Source organism: Quercus robur, chromosome 5 (assembly GCF_932294415.1).
Source record: "Quercus robur chromosome 5, dhQueRobu3.1, whole genome shotgun sequence".
In the NCBI taxonomy this organism is placed as follows: domain Eukaryota; kingdom Viridiplantae; phylum Streptophyta; class Magnoliopsida; order Fagales; family Fagaceae; genus Quercus; species Quercus robur.
Genome location: NC_065538.1, coordinates 8,992,082 through 9,012,610, shown reverse-complemented (window position 1 = coordinate 9,012,610; position 20,529 = coordinate 8,992,082). Strand labels below are relative to the sequence as shown.

Here is a 20,529-nt window from a genome sequence, read left to right as displayed (position 1 = left end):
TGCCAAAGAAGCAGACTACGATATGAGGGAGGTACACGAAGGAATTTGCGAAAACCATTCAGGGTCGAGGTCGTTAGTGCACAAGCTGGTACGAGCTGGGTATTACTGGCCAACCATGCAGAAGGATGCCGAGGCTTATGTGAAAAGCTATGACAAATGCCAAATATTCAGCAATATTATCAGGCAATGACAGCCCCATGGCCGTTCACTTAGTGGGGACTAGACATTATGGGACCTTTCCCTACAGCGATACGACAGCTGAAGTTCCTGGTAGTGGGTATTGACTACTTTACAAAATGGGTAGAAGCGGAAGCTTTAGCCACCATTACGGAGAAGAACATACAAAGTTTTGTTTGGAGGTGCATCATATGCAGGTTTGGTATTCCTAGAGTCCTTGTCTCGGATAACGGGAGACAGTTCAATAATGACTACTTCCAGGATTTCTGCTCACAGCTAGGGATAAAGAACCACTACTCATCCCCCGCCCATCCTTAGGCTAATGCCCAGGTTGAAGTCACGAACCGATCCTTGCTTAAGATTATCAAAACTCAGCTCGAGGGGGCAAAGGGCATATGGCCTGAAGAATTTCCAAGCATACTATGGGCATACAGGATGACGGTAAGGACCCCTACAGGAGAGACACCATTCCAACTTACGTACGGGAGCGAAGCGGTCATCCCGGCCGAAGTTGGGCTCACGAGTTATAGGGTGCACAACCATGACGAGAACAAGAATGATGAAGCAATGTGGCTACAGCTAGACCTGGTAGACGAGATTAGGACGGCGGCGGAACAAAGGCTCGCTAGATACCAGGACCGCATGGCCAAACACTATAACTCTTGGGTCCGACACAGAGACCTCCAAGTTGGAGACCTCGTACTCAGAAAGGTCATGGGTGCCACTAGAGACCCTACCCAAGGGAAGCTCGGGCCCAATTGGGAAGGACATTACCGAGTTACGTCGTGGCAGAGGAAAGACACTTACCACCTGGAGACGTTAGACGGACAAAAGCTACCACATCCATGGAACGTCGAACACTTGAGAAAGTACTATCAGTAGTAGTAATATGGCGAACAGCAACGATCCCAATTGCCCAGTTTATTTAATCTTTAGCTACAATTATTAGTTTTTTCTTTAACTATTTTTGCTACAATCTTTTTGTGCCTTTTTAAGCCCAAGGGGGCAGGTACTTTTCCCTACATTTCCTTTTAAGAAGAATATTCAAATGTAGCTTTGATTTTCTACATGGATTTTTTATTATATGTTATCGAAGGTCCACAAAGTGGATGGATCATCCCAAGAGGATGAAAATTTAAAGTCCAACGTGGACGGATACAAAACAAGTCCACAAAGTGGACGGATCATCCCAAGAGGATGAAAATATCTAAGTCCAAAATGGACGGATACAAAACAGGTCCACAAAGTGGACGGATCATCCCAAGAGGAAGAAAATTTCAAGTCCAACATGGACGGATACAAAATAAGTCCACAAAGTGGACGGATCATCCCAAGATAATGAAAATATCTAAGTCCAAAATAGATGAATACAAAACCGGTCCACAAAGTGGACGGATCATCCCAAGAGGATGAAAATTTCAAGTCCAACATGGACAGATACAAAACACGTCCGCAATGTGGACGGATCATCCTAAGAGGATGAAAATTTCAAGTAAAACATGGACGGATACAAAGCAAGTCCACAAAGTGGACGGATCATCCCAAGAGGATGGAAATTTTAAGTCCAAAATGGACGGACTCAGAACTATTCCATAAGGTGGACGGGTCTCCCAAAAGAGTGATAATTCTTCTGACAATGTAGACAGATAAAACATCCACAAACATGATGGATCCAATGAAAAGCGAAAACCAATAAGGAGACAGGTACAAACAAGGTCCGCAGTAACAAAATTCAAGTGCAAAATTAAAAGTTCAAAAAATTAAAACACTCAACATGTAAAACAGAGTGAACGGATGCATTCGACAAAAAATATAATAAGCCCTTAAAAGGCAATGTTTACATATCATCCACAATGGATGAAAATTGTTCTCCAAGTACATTAAAAAAAAAAAAAAACTATTTACTGAACTTGGTCCTCATTAACGACGGACTGAGGGACCGTCTCCGTATCAGGTTGTACTTGTGCAAATTTTTCTGGTACTGACTCCCCGTCACCAAGGACATTGTCATCAGCAAAGAGGTCGTCTGTATTCTCTGAAGCTGTAGGCATGACGGATGTCTAAGCTGGGTCTTCAACCTTAATTTTTGAAACATCTAAGTCTGGATAAGCTTGCTTGACCTAACGGATGGCGTCCTCGAAGCCCTGAAGGAAAGAGTCCCCTAGTTCAGAAATCAAGGCATCAGAGTCAAGGTACTCACGAACCGCGATGTCCTTAGCCTGACGGACCTCATTCTTCAGGTCTTGTATCTCCTTGTCCTTATCTTCAAGGGTCTTCTTTGCCTCCTCTGTCACCTGTTCAAGACTTTTCCTTGCCTTCTCTGAAAGTTCAAGCTTCTTCTCCATCTTGGGTTTCCAATTTCGCAACTGGTTAAGCTCGTCCTCCGTTTGCTCCGCTTTCGCCCGCACACGATCCAGGGCCGTCTCATGGCTGAGGCACCGTCCCATCAGCCCCTTCATCATAACCATTGCCTAAAAAATAATAATGATAGTTAGGAAATGAAGAGTGTGGATAAAAAAGAAAAGTAATTAGTAGGGGTAAAGTAGACGGGCTGTCTTACCTGTGTAATCGCAAACAAGCCTGTCTCCCCCATGGCCTCCATCGAATGGTTGCCCAGATCTTCATAATCCTCCATCGACATAATGAAGGAAATCTGTTCTAAGGCATGCTTAGAATCCTCACGAAGGAGGACGGGCGGCTTCTCTTGATCCTTCAACGGCCCCTTCATAAGGCCCTTGCCGACTCCATGCTTGATTGGAGTGGCCGTCTTCGCAGCCTCAGCCATAAGCCCTATGACGAGCTCCAAGGATACTTTGGCCTGACGGTCCCCTTTGGGCTGCGGTTTCCTCTTGACAAACGGATTATTTGGGCCCGTCCCAGGGGGAGCTACATCGCCTGTGTCTTTCTTCTTTGCGGTTTTGGACCTGATCAAAGCTCTCCTCTTGGTGTCGTCCATTTCTAAAAAAGTGGACGGACAATGTTAGCTATCAAAATAAGATACAGAACTTGTCAAGATTAGGATGACGAGCTTACGCCTTCGAATCTGTTCCTCATACTTGACGACTACTGGCGTTGGTTCTGGTTCGTCACAATACCAATGGATGGTCTTAAGCGACACCAATTTCGCCCAAGTCCTTTCCTCCGGCTGGGTCTTTGGGAAAATTTTTTCAAGGAAGGCAAACTCCTTAATATCCACTTGGGGGCGTCGTCTAACTGCAAAGGAGGAAGGACGGTTAAATTGGTCAAAAAAAATTAATTAAGAAATGAACGGTTATATATCAGGACTGGGTCATACTAAACGGGTGTAATATGCCCCAAGTCGTGTCGACGGGCATATAATCTGTGTCTCTTGGATGACACATCCAACCGTCACCCTCTAGAAAGAAGTAACGGCTCTTCCAATCCCTATTCGAGTCCGGCGTGTCGTAAATGACCTTCAATAACGGACTCCTGGGAACAAAGCTATATATTCCCCTGGACCTATCAATTTCATCCGGACGGTAGCAATGGAGGAGCTCCCTAATCGTCAGCCTCTTGGCACCGTCGGACATTGCGCCGTACAGGATCTCCATCGCTATGAAGACCCTCCAGGCATTAGGGGAGATCTGGTTCACGGATAGTACCAAATATTGGAGGAGTTCACGGTGAAGTGAACTTAGTGGAAACCTGAGTCCGGCCTTCAACATTTGTTCGTATACCCCAACACCCTCTACCCCGTCATAATAACATCTCTCTGACTTATATGGCAGATGGATGGAAATGTTGTCTGGAATTTGATAGTTATCTGTAAATGTTTTGAAGTGCTTTTCTTTGATAATAGACGTGAAGTAATTCACCGTCCACTCTGGTAGCATGATGAACTCCCAGAGCCTATCAGCACCGATGATGGATCTAACTCTCTGTTCCTCACCGTCATCGAAGCCCTCTTCTTGTTCAACCACCTCCATGTCCTCATATGTTGAGGACGAGGAGGAGGAAGACGGACTCTTATCATCTCCTGGACTCTCTTGTTCTTTGTGACCGGACGGATATACTTCCTCGTAATCCAGCCCGTCACGGACAACCGATTGATTACTGGACGCACTAGACATTTCCTACACAAAACGACAAAAACCTAAGACTCTGACGGATCTATATATTCATGACGGGTGTGTAGGCTTTGGTGAATTAAAACAAAATTGGTCTTTGGAAAAAGAGCACTTACCAAATTTGTGAGTGAAAGGAGGAAGTACGACGCTGACGATCGAAGCAACTAGACGGTTCAGCCTCTGACAAATATGACGGGTGAGCTCTAACAAGTGAATTTTAGCTGAAAATGGAGAAATGAGAAGGAAGACTCTCTTATTTATAAGGAAGATGCCCAGAAGCCGAAGCGACGCTTCGATCCAAGATAAAACCCAATCAAATTACGACGCGTGTCATCATCATTAATGACTTTCTTACAGCCTGTCAGTAGTTGGTGTGGTCGACGGTTTCCTCGCTTGCACCATCACCTTAACTGGCATGAATCCGTCAACTCGTTATAGTGGTAACCTCAAATCCTTTGCTTTAATAAACTCTTTGGTCTCATCCCGTCATCAAAAACTATCCGTTACGCCCTTAACTTAGGATCGTCACCCCATGGTTCCTTCGTTCTAAAATGACGGACCCTTAGGGTGAAGGGGGCAACTGAAGAGGATAAAATATAGCCTAACGGGCCTATTGTAATGGGCTTGATGGATCTGATTCTTTGGGCCGATATGGAGCTGGTCCAACACTCGTTAAAACCCATCGTTGATGGATACAGTAAGGGCCCTTGATCTAAGGTCTCTATTGCTTACTTCCGAATCACCCTAGAATCTCAAAATGGAAATCCTAGTACAAGGGAGATTCTAGAAGATACGCACACTAAAGAAAGGTCTCATCTACAAGGAAAGACCTTGCTCACCACGCTCAGAAATATTCAAGTAGAGTTCTATAAGGAAAAGACTTCCACACCAAGGAGGAGTAGCCGATCATCTACTACTATAAAAACCCCAATACCCTCGCAAGTGAAGGTACGCATAATTTATCCTCTCTAGCACTCTAGAATTGTGAGAATAATTCTAACTTGACCTTTGGAGGGTATTTGGCCGGCACCACACCGGTGCTCTTTGAGGTCGTCTATTATTTTGTTGTGCAGGTCTACTTTGAGTCACGAGTGCTGTGTGACCTATTGGTGATATTTTTGACATCATCAGTTAATTTCCCCTAAGCCTGTGGTCTGAGGAGCCAAACAAAACTTGGGTTCTGTTTAACACTTTGAAGAAGTCGTATCTTAGTTAATTTCCCCCAAGCCTGTGGTCCGAGGATCTAGGCAAGACTTAGGTTCTGTTTAACACTTTGAAAAAGTCGTATCTTAGTTAATTTCTCCCAAGCCTGTGGTCCGAGGAGCCAGGTAGGACTTGGGTTCTGTTTAACACTTTGAAGAAGTCGTATCTTAGTTAATTTCCCCCAAGCCTGTGGTCTGAGGATCTAGGCAGGACTTGGGTTCTGTTTAACACTTTGAAGAAGTTGCCCCCAAGCCTGTGGTCTGAGGATCCAGGCAAGACTTAGGTTCTGTTTAACACTTAGACGCAATTGCATTTTGGTTAATTTCCCCCAAGCCTGTGGTTTGAGGAGCCAGGCAGGACTTGGGTTCTGTTTAACACTTAGACGAAATTGCATTCTAGTTAATTTCCCCCAAGCCTGTGGTCTGAGGAGCTAGGCAAGACTTGGGTTCTGTTTAACACTTTAAAGAAGTCGTATCTTAATTAATTTCCCCTAAGCTTGTGGTCCGAGGATCCAGGCAGGACTTAGGTTCTGTTTAACACTTTGAAGAAGTCGTATCTTAGTTAATTTCACCCAATCCTGTGGTTCAAGGAGCCAGGCAGGACTTGGGTTCTGTTTAACACTTAGATGAAATTGTATTCTTGTTAATTTCCCCCAAGCCTGTGGTTCGAGGAGTCAGGCAGGATTTGAGTTCTGTTTAACACCTTGAAGAAGTAGTTGCACAGTAATGTGGCTCCAAGAATTACATCTTTCATTAATAATAGTACATTTTCAGGTTATTTACATTCCAAGGGCGTGGCACTACACGTTCATCCAGATCTTCTAAAAGGTAGGCCCCTATGCCGGCCACAGAGGTGATACGATATGGGCCTTCCCAATTTGGTCCGAGTTTTCCCCACACGGGGTTTCTTGTAGCGCCCAGGACCTTCCTCAATACCAGATCCCCAAGTGCTAGGGGTCTTAGCTTCACCTTGGCATTGTAACCTTGCTTAAGCTTTTACTGGTAGTGAGCGAGTTGGACTACTGCACTCTCCCTTGTTTCCTCAATGAGGTCCAAGCTCCTCTCCAGAAGTTCTTCGTTAGCATTGGGGCTGAATGCACTGGTTATCTGTGTTAGGAAATTTATCTCTAGAGGAATAACAGCCTCGGCCCCATATGTCATCGAAAAGGGGGTCTCTCCTGTGGACCTGCGTGGTGTGGTGCGATACGTCCATAAGACATGGGGCAACTCTTCCACCCACCTTCCCTTCGCGTCATCTAACCTCTTTTTCAACCCACTTACTATGGTTTTATTGATGGCTTCGGCTTGCCCATTACCCTGCGGGTAAGCCGGTGTGGAGTACCTATTGGCAATTCTCAACTCGCTACAATATCTTCTAAAAGCTTTACTATCAAATTGGAGACCGTTGTTCGAGATCAGGGTGTGAGGGATTCCGAATCTGGTGACGATATTTTTCCAAACAAATTTCTTGGCGTCAACGTCTCTAATGTTTACCAATGGCTCAGCTTCGACCCATTTCGTGAAATAATCTATGCCGACAAGAAGAAATCTTCTATTCCCCGCTGCTTTAGGAAATGGTCCAAGGATGTCTAGGCCCCACTGTGCAAATGTCTAAGGGCTGGACAGCGGATTAAGGGTTCCGCCCGACTGATGTATATTCGGGGCGTACCTTTGGCACTGATCGCACTTGTTTACAAATTCTTGCGCCTCTTTCTGCATGTTCGGCCACCAATAATCATGCGTTATGGCCCTATGGGACAATGACCTACCCACCATGTGACTTCCGCAAATCCTTTCGTGTAATTCCTCCAGGATAAGTTCAGTGGCATCTGGGTGTACGCACAGTAAGTATGGTCCTGAGAATGAGCGCTTATACAATTTGGAGTCCTCGGACAGCCAGAATCGAGAAACCTTTCTTCTAATCTTATCGGCCTCGTTCTTGTCTTCTGGTAAGGTGTCATGCTTTAAGAATAGTACTAAGGGATCCATCCAGCTAGGCCCTGTATGGATGCTGTGAAACCGAACTGAGTTGGTACTTGTCATCATTGGGCTATAGAGATCTTCTACTAGAATAACCCGAGGAAGTGGCTAAGCCAAGGAGGTGGCGAGCGTTACAAGAGAGTCAGCATGGGTGTTCACGCTCCTGGATACGTGCACAGATTAAAGTGATCGAAATGTGCTCGTAAGCGCTTGACTTGGACTAGGTACTCTTGCATTCTTTCATCCCTTGCCTCCAGTTCCCCATTTACTTGTCCCACAACAAGTCTTGAGTTAGAGAACATGTTCAAGGATTTTCCACTCAGTTTCTAGACCATTGACATTCCTTCCAATAGTGCCTCATACTCCACTTCGTTATTCGTGGCGGAGAAACCCAGCCTCAACGATTTTTCGGGGGATATCAGGACGAGCCCCACCCCTGAACCTCTTTGGTTGGCCGCGCCGTCAACGTATGCCTTCCAACAACTGGGCTCTTACTGAGAGACAGTGCTGATCAGTTTCCCGTCTGGGGTTAGTATCCCTCCTCCTTCCTCTGGTGTGGGCTCAACAAACTCAGCTACTAGATCCGCGAGAATCTGACCCTTCACCGCAGTACGAGGCATGTACCTAATGTCGAAAGTGCCCAATATCATTCCCCATTTTGCTATTCTACCCGTGTAGTTGGCACTCCGGAGTATTGATCTCAGCGGAAGTTAGGTTAGTACAACAACAGTATGCGCTTGGAAATAATGGGGGAGTTTTTGCGTGGCTTGCACGATTGCCAAGATGGCCTTCTCGAGTGGGAGATAATAGATCTCTGCCTCGTGCAGCGATTTGCTTATGTAGTAAACGGGCCGTTGTGTGCCGTTGTCTTCTCGGATCAGCACTAAGCTCACTACGTGAGGGGCTACAGCAATGTAAGTGAATAGCATCTCGTCGGCCTCAAGACTGGACATAATTGATGGTCGAGTAAGGTATTCCTTAAGCTGCTGGAAAGCTAAGGTGCACTCTTCAGTCCATTCGAAGCCTTTCCATTTGTTTAACAGGAGGAAGAAAGGCCTGCATCTGTCCGCAGAGCCGAAAATGAAACGATTCAAAGCGGCAATCATGCCAGTGAGTTTCTGGACCTCTTTAGGATTTCGAGGAGGCTGTAGGCTATGGATAGCTCTAATTTGGTCGGGGCTGACTTCGATGCCTCTGTGGGTCACCATGTAACCTAAGAATTTCTCTGATCCCACTCCAAATGAACACTTGGACGCGTTTAGGCGCAACCTGTACTTTCTTAGAATTTGAAAGACATCGCCGAGATCCCTGACGTGGCTGGGCACTAATTTGCTCTTCACCACCATGTCGTCTATATAAATTTCAATACTCTTACCCATTTGTTGTTCAAACATCCTGGTCATCATCCTTTGGTAAGTTGACCCAGCATTCTTTAAGCCAAAGGGCATTACTTTATAATGATAATTTCCAACGAAGGTGACAAAAGCCGTTTTTTCTTGGTCCTCAGCTGCCAGTGGTATCTGATGGTAGCCTTGGAAGGCGTCCAAGAAACTCATTCAAGGGTGTCCTACGGTCGAATCCACCAATCGGTCTATCCGCGGCATAGGGAAAGGATCCTTTAGGCAGGCCTTATTTAGGTCTGTGAAGTCCACGTAGACCCGCCATTTCCCAATCTTCTTTCTCACCACGACAGTGTTGGCTAGCCATTCGGGGTAGAATACCTCCTTAATAGCCCCTGCTTTCTTCAATTTTATAACCTCCTCTCTCACGGCGTCTGCATGCTCTTTTGACGGTCGTCGAGGAGGTTGCTTCCTAGGTGTTACGGCCAGGCTAACATTAAGGTGGTCGCAAATGAAATCTGGATCAACCCCCGGGGCTTCGTAGACGTCCCAGGCAAACACGTCCACATTTTGCCTTAGAAAATCAATCAACGATTCCTTCTCTTAGGGTGGTAGTTCTGAGCCGACCTAAAAAAACCTCTCTGAGTCCGATCCAACAAAAATTTTCTCCAAATCCTCGCAACTTGCTTCCATGGTAGGTCCCCCACTACTCGTGGCTCGGGCTGGGGTCATTAATTGCTATAAGCCGTTCTTAGTTGAAGTGGAGGGCTCAGCATTCGGTCGTCGCGAGATTGCTGACACTATGCATTGCCGGGCCATGGCCTGGTTCCCTATTACTTCTTTCACTCGACCTTCTGACGAATACTTCACCTTCTGGTGCAAGGTTGATGACACAGCCCCTAGGGCGTGGAGCCATGGTCTGGCCATGATGGCAATGTAGGAGGAGTATGCATCTACCAGAATGAAGTCCACCTCCACCACGTCCAAGTCCGTTTGTATAGGCAGCCTAATCATGCCTCAAGGAATGACGGTTTTTCCTTCAAAACTCACCAAAGGAGAGTCGTATGCCGTCAGGTCTTCTAGTTTCAGCTTTAATCCCTTATACAAGTCGGGATACATTACTTCCACAGCGCTGCCTTGGTCGACCAATACCCTCTTCACGTCGTATCCCCCAATCCTGAGTGTGACGACTAGGGCATCATTGTGGGGCTGAAGGGTTCCCAGTTTGTCCTCATCCAAGAATCCGATTAGGGGTGTGGCCATCCCTCTAGCTCTCTTGGACTCCCTGTCGTCAGCTTCAGTTAGGAACCTGCCCACCGACATTACTCTGAAAGTATTGGAGCCGGTCCTTTCTGGTGCGGCGAGAATGACATTAATCATGCCAATGGGTGGCCTCAGTGTACTTTGCCTGGTTTCGACGTTTGACTGCTCTTGCCATCCAACAGGGTGATGTAATAAATGTCTCAACTTCCCCTCTCAGACAAGCCGGTCCAAATGGTTTTTTAGATTTCTACAATCATCGGTGGTGTGGCCCGTCTCTTGGTGATACGTGCAATATAGATTCTGGTTACGTTTCGTGGGATCACCTGCCATCCTGCTTGGCCATTGAAAGAACGGTTCATTCTTCACTTTCTCTAGGATCGTGTGTAATAGCTCTCGGAATACAGCATGGACTGCCTGTGCCCCTGTGGAACCTGACTGCTCCGAGTAATCCCTTCTCAGCCAATTGCTGCTGTTAAAGTGGTCCGACCTGAAGTCCCTCCTCTCTTGAGGGACAACCTTTACTTTACCCTTTCCCATCTGTTAGTCTTCTTTGACTCTCTTGTACTTGTCAATTCTATCCATGAGTTGGCGCACGCTAGTGACCGATTTCCCTGTCAGGGACTTCCTTAAACTATGCTCTATCGGCAGGCCCCTCTTGAATGTGCTAATGGTGACATCATCGTAATTTCCCTCTATCTCATTATACATTTCCCAATATCTGTCTGAATAGGCTTTTAGTGTCTTTCCTTCTCGCATGGATAAGGACATGAGGGAATCTAGGGGCTGAGGGACTCTGCTGCTGGTTATGATGCGGGAACCAAAAGCCTATGTTAGCTACTTAAAAGAGTCTATGGAGTTTGGCTTGAGGCCATCAAACCATCTCATCGCCATGGGTCCCAAGCTGGACGGAAATACTTTGCACATTAATGCCTCGTCCCTGGAATGGACGGCCATCCTCTAGTTAAACTGACTTACGTGCTCCACCGGGTCTGTCCGGCCATTATATATGGCAAAGGTGGGTTGATGGAACCGCCGAGGAAGCTCAGCTCCCTCTATCCTACGCGTGAAAGGCGACTGGGAGATACTGTCCAGGGCTTTACTCATGGCGTCATTTGCCAAGCCTTGGTAAGATGGGCTTTTGTGGCCACGTTTGCGAGGCTACTCTTCCTCATAGGAAAAGGTTTCGCTTTGAGGGGTTCTTGACCTCTGCCTGTACTCATTGTCCCCCTCATCGCTAGTGTCCGAGCCGGGCGAAGAATGCTTCCGCTACGCTCGGCGTAACCTCTTCTTCAAGTCGTCGATTTCTTGCTGTAGGGCCCTATGATTGTTTCACTTATGGGATGTGAGACCTTTCCCTTTTGAGCGACTTCTACTCATGTGAGAAGTGTTTACACTACCTTCTCACTACTTGTCTTGATCTCTCTCCCGTTCGAGGTTCAAAAAGTTGTCTTGCCGTTGGGAGTCTGTGTGTCTAGTTTGGCGCGAACCTGATCCTTCCATTTCTAACGGATTCACTTGTCGAGGCACAAGTTCTTCCCACAGATGGCGCCAATTGTAGGGACTTGATTTGGGGCCCAGGCCCAACAGGAAGGTAGTTCTGGCCTAAAAAGCCCTAAACAATGAATTTGTAGAGAGCGGGTTATAGAACTAGGCCCTAATGAAGTGAACATTAGTTAATTCCGGACCACACAACAATTAAACACGGAAATATCTCCTTCAAGTCCACTGGATATTTGGTCCGAGGAGACGTATGGGGGGCACCTCTATTTTTTATCAGAAGCTCTAGTCTTTCTCTCTTTCTTCTCTCATTTTTTCCGTCCCTTCTTCATGGGGATTCCCTTCTCTTATATAGCCTCCTTGAATTCATCAGAACCTTACACTTGTTGATCATTTGGACCTTCCCTTAAGTGCCCGTCCCATCGGACGTCTTCCCTACCTTTCTGTGAGTTGTAGTGGCCTAGGTAACACTGTTCGCCTGTCCTCTCCACATTAATGCAGCCAGAAAAGTAGCTTCCTTGCATTTAATGTGGCAGCTGTAATCTCTCCCTTGACATCCTATACTCTCTTCCCTCTCCCGGGCTTGTGAGGCTCATCCTTGCTATCAATACTTGTTGGAGTGATTCTTTATTGCCGATCGGATGCATGTTTTGAGCCATACTTGGCACGTCCGAGGAGACATTCCTCCTTGGACCGACCTTTAAATAAGTTTGGGCCCATAAAGATTGGGCCGGGAGCCCTTTTGGCGCCCACACTTTACCCTCGGACATGGTTGAACTCTATATGGGGCCCAAGGCCCATTATTTGATCCGGGGACTTTACCCCTACAGTTTTTATTTCGAATACCAAAACAAGCCTTTATATATATATATATATATATATATAAGAAAATACCAAAACAATCTTACATTACAAGCAAAATAATTATGATCAACAAGAACATAAGAAACACTTGTTTTGAAACTTAGTTAAATAAGGAAAAAGGTAAGATATTAAGCCAATATTTTCTTCTTTCAATGACTGTCACTATATAGATAAACAGTTTTTACGCATCATACACATGAATCGTAATTCATTTCATTTTTTATATGTTTAATTTATGACAAAACAATAATGAAATAAGATCAAGATGATTTCTTTTGCAAATGATTCTTTTTGGCCTCTTGAAGAGGATGAACCACTGCCACCTCCCAAAGTATAAACAATAAATTGCAATATTCAATAATAGTAATGCAGTTATGTGGAGCATGACTACCTACGGATCAAGATTAACTGCAATTCAATTTATACCATGTTGAAATTCTAAGAATTCATGTTAAGCCCATCTCTTTAATATTTTATCAGTAAATCTTCCTATGGAATTGAAGCTTATAGCATATGAGGTGAGAAAATATGCTATGCATTGTATTAAAATATAATTATAATAAAATTAACATTTTTAATTTTAATTTTTTTTTTATAAAACAAAACAAAAACTCCACTACATATTTGATGTATTTTAATATGAGAAACAATTCCTCCTCCATAGTAGCCCTTTGTTTCTATTGAGAATTTCACATGATCTCTCTCTTTGTCCTTTCAAATATCTCTAAACGAAGTTCAGTGGTGGTTCAAAGGTAATGATATCCTCTAAGATATTAACATGAACTATATTTCTAACACAATGGACTAGTTGCAAATAAAGACTAAGGCTAAAGGTATGCAAGGAAGGACTGGCTATCTGCAGCTTCTTCAAAATTAGCCTCCTTTTTACTTGATAAGCTAAAGCTCAATGAAAGGATCTCTGCGTCATGAGCACCCTGCCAAAATTTCCAAAATTTTAATATTCTAAGATGCATAGGACCTAAACGCTTGTCAAAAAGCATAACCTGAAAGGAATATTTCAAAACTGCATGTAGGTGAATACATTAACTGAAAGCATGAATAATCAGAAGTTTGTAGGTAATAGATATGAATTTTTCCCTTACAATCACCAACACTGAGGTACTTGCAAAGATTGAGAAAATTTAAAAGCATTCTTATTAGCTATGTTGTCACAAAACATTCTCTGATTAGCTAAAATCAAGAAATTCAAAAACCTAAAATCAAAATTCTAAGTAGGAGTGGAAAAATTAAGAACCAATTGGAATCTAAATATCGAGGATTCTGGCATTTTACCCCTAATTTTTTTAAAAAATTAGCAACATGCCCCTGTTTGCAAACTATATAGGAGCGTGCCCCTGTTTCGATACTCGATTATCCTAAAATCGAGTTCAATGAAATACTCGATTTGTAGATAATCGAGTTATGCCCGATCAAACTTAAAAAAAAATATTAAAAAAAAAAAAATTTCCATGGAACTCGAGTTTCAGGAAATCGAGTTCCATGCAAAAAAAAATTTTATAAGTGTGATTGCCCTATATTCAGGGAGCCCTATAGTGGCGTTTTTAAGCCCTATAGTGACGTTTTAAAACCCTATAGCGGTGTTTTCCTACAAATTTTTTTATACGTGTGATTGGCCCATATTCAAGGTGCCCTATAGTGGCGTTTTTAAGCCCTATAGTGACGTTTTAAGGCCCTATAGCGGCGTTTTTCTGCAAAATTTTTTATAAGTGTAATCCCTCTATTCTGGGTGCCCTATAGTGGTGTTTTTAGGCTCTATAGTGACGTTTTAGAGCCCTATAGCGGCGTTTTCCTGCAAAAAATTTTTCAAGTCCCCATACCAAGTTCAAGGGGCCCTATAGTGGCGTTTTTAAGCCCTATAGAGACGTTTTAAAGCCCTATAGCGGCGTTTTGGAACTCGACTTCCCTAAAATCGAGTTCCATGCTTTTTTTTTTTTTTTTTTAGTTTTATTCGGAATAACTCGATTTTCTACGAATCGAGTATTTCATTGAAACTCGATTTTAAGATAATCGAGTATCGAAACAGGGGCATATCCCTCTATAGTTTCGAAATAGGGGCATATTGCTAAATTTTTTAAAAATTAAGGGCAAAAGGCTTGAATCTCCTCTAAATATCTACGAAAACATTCAAAAACCTAAAAAATCAAAATTCTAAGTAGGAGTGAAAAAATTAAGAACCAATTGGAATCCAAATATCTACCAAAACTAAAAACCCAAAGAGTGAGAGAGAAAAACCTGAATGCCCAGTGCTCCAAAGAGAGAAAAAGGAGAAAAGAAGTTACCTATCAAAGAGGAGATTGGTGGTTAATCAACAGCAAAACTAGTTTTCCTAATCAAAACCCTAGAGAGAAAAAAAAAAAAAAAAAAAAAAAAAAAAAAAAAAAAAAGAAGCACTATGAACGTAGATATTAGAAAACAAACAATGGAGATGTAGAGAGAAATCGATGCGGTGGCGGTGACCCTTGGTGGCGGCGGCAATGGCGGTGGGAGGAACTGAGTTTTGGGTTTTGATTTTAGGGGAAGGAAAGGGTGACTTTTAAGTTTGGGGGAAGGAGACTTTAGCGTGACAAATGAGAGGGAGATTTTTTTTTTTTTTTTTAAGAAGTATCCGGTGTATTTGGTGAGGGAAGAAAAATATTTAAATAATGCTGAATAATTACTATATTTTGTAATTATAATATTAATTTATTATAATATTTAATTAATTAATGCTGATGTGGAAAATTGTGGGAGCTTCAGAGGCTTCGGTTTTATATATATATAGATGATATAGGGTACTACTTATATGCACAATTGTAATGAATTTTGTAACAATCAAACATATTTGACAGCTATGTATTGTGGAACAGGCACCCAGTTGAAGCCCTCTCATCCAACTTATTTGACAGCTATGTATTGGTAAACAAATTCAAAAAAAAGTTGGAAACATTAACCATATAATTGAAAGAAAACCAATTAGTTCTTACCACGTAAGGAGATTAAACTGGAGGACATAAGTCTAGTTTGGTGGACATCCTTGTACTTCTAGAGATAGTGATCCCCTTCTTTATTCAACATATCCATCTATTTGTTAGCCAGCAACATGCCATCCAAATACTAAAATGAGGATTGATCAAAATCTAGCACTTTCTTGTAGTAAAATAATTTGGACCTCTATGTGTGTTACCTCCAATACAAAAATTCCAATCAAGGCCCTGTCAAATATCAATTAAAACTGAGAACTTCACATAACCTTAAAAATCAATTTGGTTTCCAAGGCTTCAACCAAAATAATGTCATGTTTTAGGTTACAAACTAGTTGAATTCCTTATTTAGTTGTAATAAGAATGGCATTCAAAAAAGAACAAATACTATTTTAGAGCTTTAACTTCAATGCAAAGAAACCAAGAGATACTCTAGAAGGTATTAACCACATCAAAGTTTGCAAATAATCTTTTTGTTTTTATTGGTAAGTTACACATATGGGTGGGTCATGAACTCTCAATCTCACTTGCCACCTTGTTTTTAAAAGAGGGGGAAATGCTCATTCGCAACATTGAAGTTTGCAAGAAATCTAACACCAAGAGCATATTGTCATTCCAAAATATATATATATATATAAAATCAACAATTCATCTAAGAATATTAATTTAGAAGTAAAAAGGTTAAAAATTATAGAACAAATCACATCACAAACACAAAAACATGATTTCAAGAAAGACCTTGTAGAAGCTAGAGATAACAAACTCCCAATAGGTATCCTGGAAACAGTAATTAAATACTCATTGGAGATGCCTTTCCATCAAATCAATTTAAGTATCCCCAAGGCATCTTTCCCTCCACTTTGCTGCCCAAATGTAGATTTATTTTGTTGACACTTCAGTTCAAAAGTGATTGGATGTTGACTTCAACTTTACTTGAATAACTCTAAATAACTATATTTGTTTAAGGAAATAATTAAAGAAGTTAGGGTAATCAATGACAAATCAAAAGATCATTCCTTTGAATCAAGATAATCCCCCCACTTCAAGTGTGTGTAAATAATAGAATCAATACAAGCAAATCTTATTCCTTTGAATCAAAGAAAATTCAAAGATCCTGAACATCTCAAGCTGCACTCACACAACTTCAAGCTCAATAATGCAACATTGGAAAAGGGTTTTTTATTACAAAAAGAATCTTACCAGGACGATTAGTAGGTTGGCCATCCATGCCAACAGCAAAATCAAGGCCACACTGACAAGGAGTAGCTCTTGGTTGTGGAGGCAGTTCTTGTGCTTCACGTATCCTTTTAGTATAAGGCAAAAGAATTTCATCTATACACGTGTAGAAACTTTTAATCTGAGCATGAATGTTTTCTCAGACCTGCTTCTATTGATCAGCAAGAGAGGCTTTACAACCCATTTCATTGAACTCCTCTGATTTTGCCACATCAACATCCCTTCCCAAACGGTTAAAGAGAAAAAAAAATTGAGATTAAAGGACAACCAATGAAGTAGTACACTGAATGACAAAGGTAGCATAAATTCACATAAAGCCAAGCGGTAAGGTAGAAAGAGAGAGAACAAACAAAATAACATCTACTAAAAATGCAATACCATGATTAAAAGTTCAATTTTGGCTTAATCAACAAGTTAAAAGAAATTTTACTTTGTTATAGTACTTTAAATAGATGCGCAAAATCAAACAAGCTGAAACTTGGATAGAAGTGAGACAAGCATTAAGATCAAGTTGTGTCACATCTGCTATTATTTTGCTTTGAACACCTTGCAAGTAATACAACTTTTTCAGTAATTAAGATTTAAGAAGTTTTGAAACCAAAATAGGCACAAAATATATATTTAATAGTGGTGAATCAACCTAAAATTCTTAATTATTATAATACTACATTCACTTCTATCTTTAAATACCATAGAGACAGGAACTAGAAAATAGTAAATGCCTAACCATGAACTTTATATGCTAAGGTTCTATTTGTTTTAGATTAAAATGTAAATTTAATTTCACCAACAACTTATGTAAAGTTTTTTAAAGCCTCACTTTTTTTTTAACTATAGTTGTATTTTTAAACAAAGTAAGACAGTCAAAATAAGGTCATCCAAACACAATCTCAATGATAATTTACCACTTCTTTTAAGTAAATTTCAAATAAAATAAAAAATAAAAATAAAAAAATCCTTAACTAATGCATTCACTTATAACAAATAGATCTGACACAATATATGACAATTGATAGGGTTGAACCTTAGGGAATAGTCTTTATTTATCATTATTATTAATATTGGTATATATGCATTCATAAAATTTTGAATCAAAATCTTACCCTCTATCTCATTATTATGGAAGAGGAAGTCATTAGAGGTAGATCTCATTGTTATGGTAAATTTGCTTTAATTAATTTGACCATAACATCAAAATCCATACAGTTACTACATCAAAGTTTAGCATGTATGTCAACATAATTTGGTAAAACATTCATTCAAGAGGTTAACAAAAACCAATCAAATGGTCTACACTACTGATATGTTCACTATCTTTTCACATTACAAACATCCTTAATGAAACTAGCCAGAACCAATAGCTGCATATAGTTCATATGCAGAGCTAACAAACAATATAATTCAGATAACAAAGTCATAGTTACACTGACCTAGTATATAGAAACAATTTATTTTTGTCTACTTCTAATTGTAATTGTCATGGATTGCAAGAGTTTTCACAACCTATGAATATTTTTTTTGCAAAAGAGCAAAAGGGTCATACAAAAAAAAAAAAAAAAAGAAGAAGAAGAAGAAGAAGAAGGAGAAGAAGATAAGAAAGCATAGCATAAATGAAAGAAAGTTTTCATCTTTATGACTAATATTGTTATCAAAAACCCAACTCAATTCAATAACAGTCATAGATTTGGCTCAATTGAGTAGAGTTTGTTGGTCCCGAAATGAGAAACCAGTTTTTTGAAATAGGGAACAGTATTTTCAGTAAAACTATTGTCACAAACCAAGGCTAAAGTTATGTCATATTTGTGAAATAAAATCCAAATGACTATCACCTTTAGCTATGAATTAAATTGAATATTCAAAGTAGTTGACTACAACATTAACATGAAAGAAACAATATTAAGGACATATAACTTGAAGCAATACCTTTTGGCTAGATAACGATGCTTCACTTACTAAGGCAGACTCTTAGCTTTTCCAATAAATTCATCTTTATCATTGTAGTCTCATAAATCCAATCTTTTACTTCATCAGCAAATCTAAAATAAGCACGCCTCCAAGTCCTATTAAAGAAGAGAGCTTCACAAATTGCCCAAAAGCCAGTTGTGAATCCAACTCCCATACCAATGTAGAAGCTGGAGTTTTTAGAATCATCTTCAACACTACCAACTGGTGATCTATTCAAAGATAGTTCCTCAATTGTGCAGCTTTTTGGAAGAGGATCACCATATAACTGAGGATTTCCAATATACCTAAGGGCATCAAATGATTGAAGCTGGGTGCTTGAAGGAATTCTACCTAAGAAGTTATTGTATGACAAGTCCAAGAAACTAAGAAATGTCAAATTAGACATGCTTGGAGGAATTTCACCCGATAAATGATTTCGTGAGAGATCAACTGACTCTAACTCTTTCATACTCCCAATTTTTTCTGGTATCTTTCCCATCAAATGATTTCGAGACAAATTCAAAAAACGTAATTCGGAAAGATCTGAAATTTCAGTAGGGATTGATCCGGACAAGTTGTTACTTGAAAGGTCTATGAGCTTAACTAATTTAAGGTTCTCTTTGTATTCCATTTCATTCCCTTTAGGAACCAACTGAACATTCTCAACATAGGATGTAAATGGATATATAAAATCCATAAAATAAGATAATGAAATATCATAGGAATCTGGTAATGCCATGGCGCTGATATTTTTCAAGCAGTTTGGTATGGATCCTGATAAATTATTATTAGCAAGATCCAATACTCTAAGAGAAGAAAGTTGGCATATTTGTTGAGGTATATAACCCTTGAATTCACTTGATCTTAGACGGAGAACTATAATATTTGTCATTTCTCCTATCCATAGTGGTATGATGGACAAATGATTATCACCCATGTCAATAAGCTTTAGATTTGAGCACTTTTTCAATGAGGAAGGAATATCTCCATAGATGCTATTGTTTTGTAAACGCAATGAATGGAGGTTAACTAAAGCCCCCATGGAGTTGGAAATTCTACCTACTAGATTATTGCTCCCTAAGTTTAAATGGATCAAAGACTGCCAATACTTCCAGCAGTGAGAAAGTTCTCCTGATAAGAGATTGTTTGATACATCTAAAACCACTAATTTATTCTTTCTAATTTTCTTTTGGCATAAGAAAGTAGAAATGGATCCATAAAATGAGTTGTTTGCTATATTGAGCAATTTGACAGTAGAACTCAGAAAAATGTCTGATACATCACATTCTAAGTGGTTGTTAGAAAGATTGATATATGTAATGTTTGAAGCCCAATTCCAGAACCAACCTGGAGCTTTGCCTGAAATTCCCGACATGGACATATCTAAAATACTGAGGGATTTTTGTGATTGTAGCCATGAAGGAAAATTGGGACCTATATTGATTGAGCTCATGGAGGCATAGTAAAGTTGGAAGGGGGGGACCCAATTGGAATTGACATTAAAGAACAAATGTGTTTCAGACATATAGAGATTCTTTAATTTTGAGAGTTTTTGGAAATGCCTTTCATCTACGGTACCTGTTAAAGAATTTGTTCCGACATACAACGACTCTAACTTAGAGAGAAGCCAAAGACTCTTTGGAATGGTGCCATTCAACTGATTTTGGTCGAGGTATAATGCTCTTATATGAGATAAATTCCCAACGCAAGAAGGTATAGTACCATTTAAAGAATTAAGTCCGAGATCAAGATATTCTAATTTCTCTAAATTGAAAATGCTAGGCGGTATATTGCCTTTCAAAGAATTGTTGTACAGGTCAAGCCTTAAGAAGTTTGTACTGAGATTAGAGAACCAATTAGGTATCTCATGATTGAAATGATTTCCAGAAAGATCAAGGGATCGAAGAGACGTGAAATTGACAAATCCAAGAGATGGATTCAGGCTATCAAGTTGACA

General features: G+C 40.9%; 2 protein-coding genes across 8 annotated transcripts in view; both read right to left on the bottom strand.

Moving 5' to 3' along the window:
* The window catches only part of LOC126725060 (receptor-like protein EIX2), a 72,851-nt gene extending 53,226 nt beyond the window's left edge, over positions 1-19,625 (bottom strand). The window contains exons 1-3 of one of the 3 annotated variants that reach the window (XR_007655299.1): positions 18,552-19,625; positions 16,593-18,131; positions 15,581-15,623 (exon numbers count right to left, since the gene is read on the bottom strand). Coding sequence is in view for 1 of the 3 variants with exons in the window: in XM_050429560.1 (XP_050285517.1) it covers positions 18,574-19,614 (1,041 nt within the window). In the remaining 2 variants the exon portion in view is untranslated. Of the gene's footprint in view, positions 1-15,492; positions 15,624-16,336; positions 18,132-18,551 lie in introns of those variants that run through there. The other 2 variants (XR_007655298.1, XM_050429560.1) reach the window with 2 other exon arrangements.
* Positions 1-20,529, bottom strand: part of LOC126725056 (receptor-like protein EIX2) — a 144,352-nt gene that overhangs the window by 67,558 nt on the left and 56,265 nt on the right. For 2 of the 5 annotated variants that reach the window (XR_007655296.1, XM_050429555.1), the window contains exon 2: positions 19,632-20,150. The exons of 2 other annotated variants lie outside the window; for them this stretch is intronic. Coding sequence is in view for 1 of the 3 variants with exons in the window: in XM_050429555.1 (XP_050285512.1) it covers positions 19,632-20,150 (519 nt within the window). In the remaining 2 variants the exon portion in view is untranslated. Of the gene's footprint in view, positions 1-13,072; positions 13,534-15,395; positions 15,596-19,631; positions 20,151-20,529 lie in introns of those variants that run through there. One more of the 5 variants, XR_007655295.1, reaches the window with a different exon arrangement.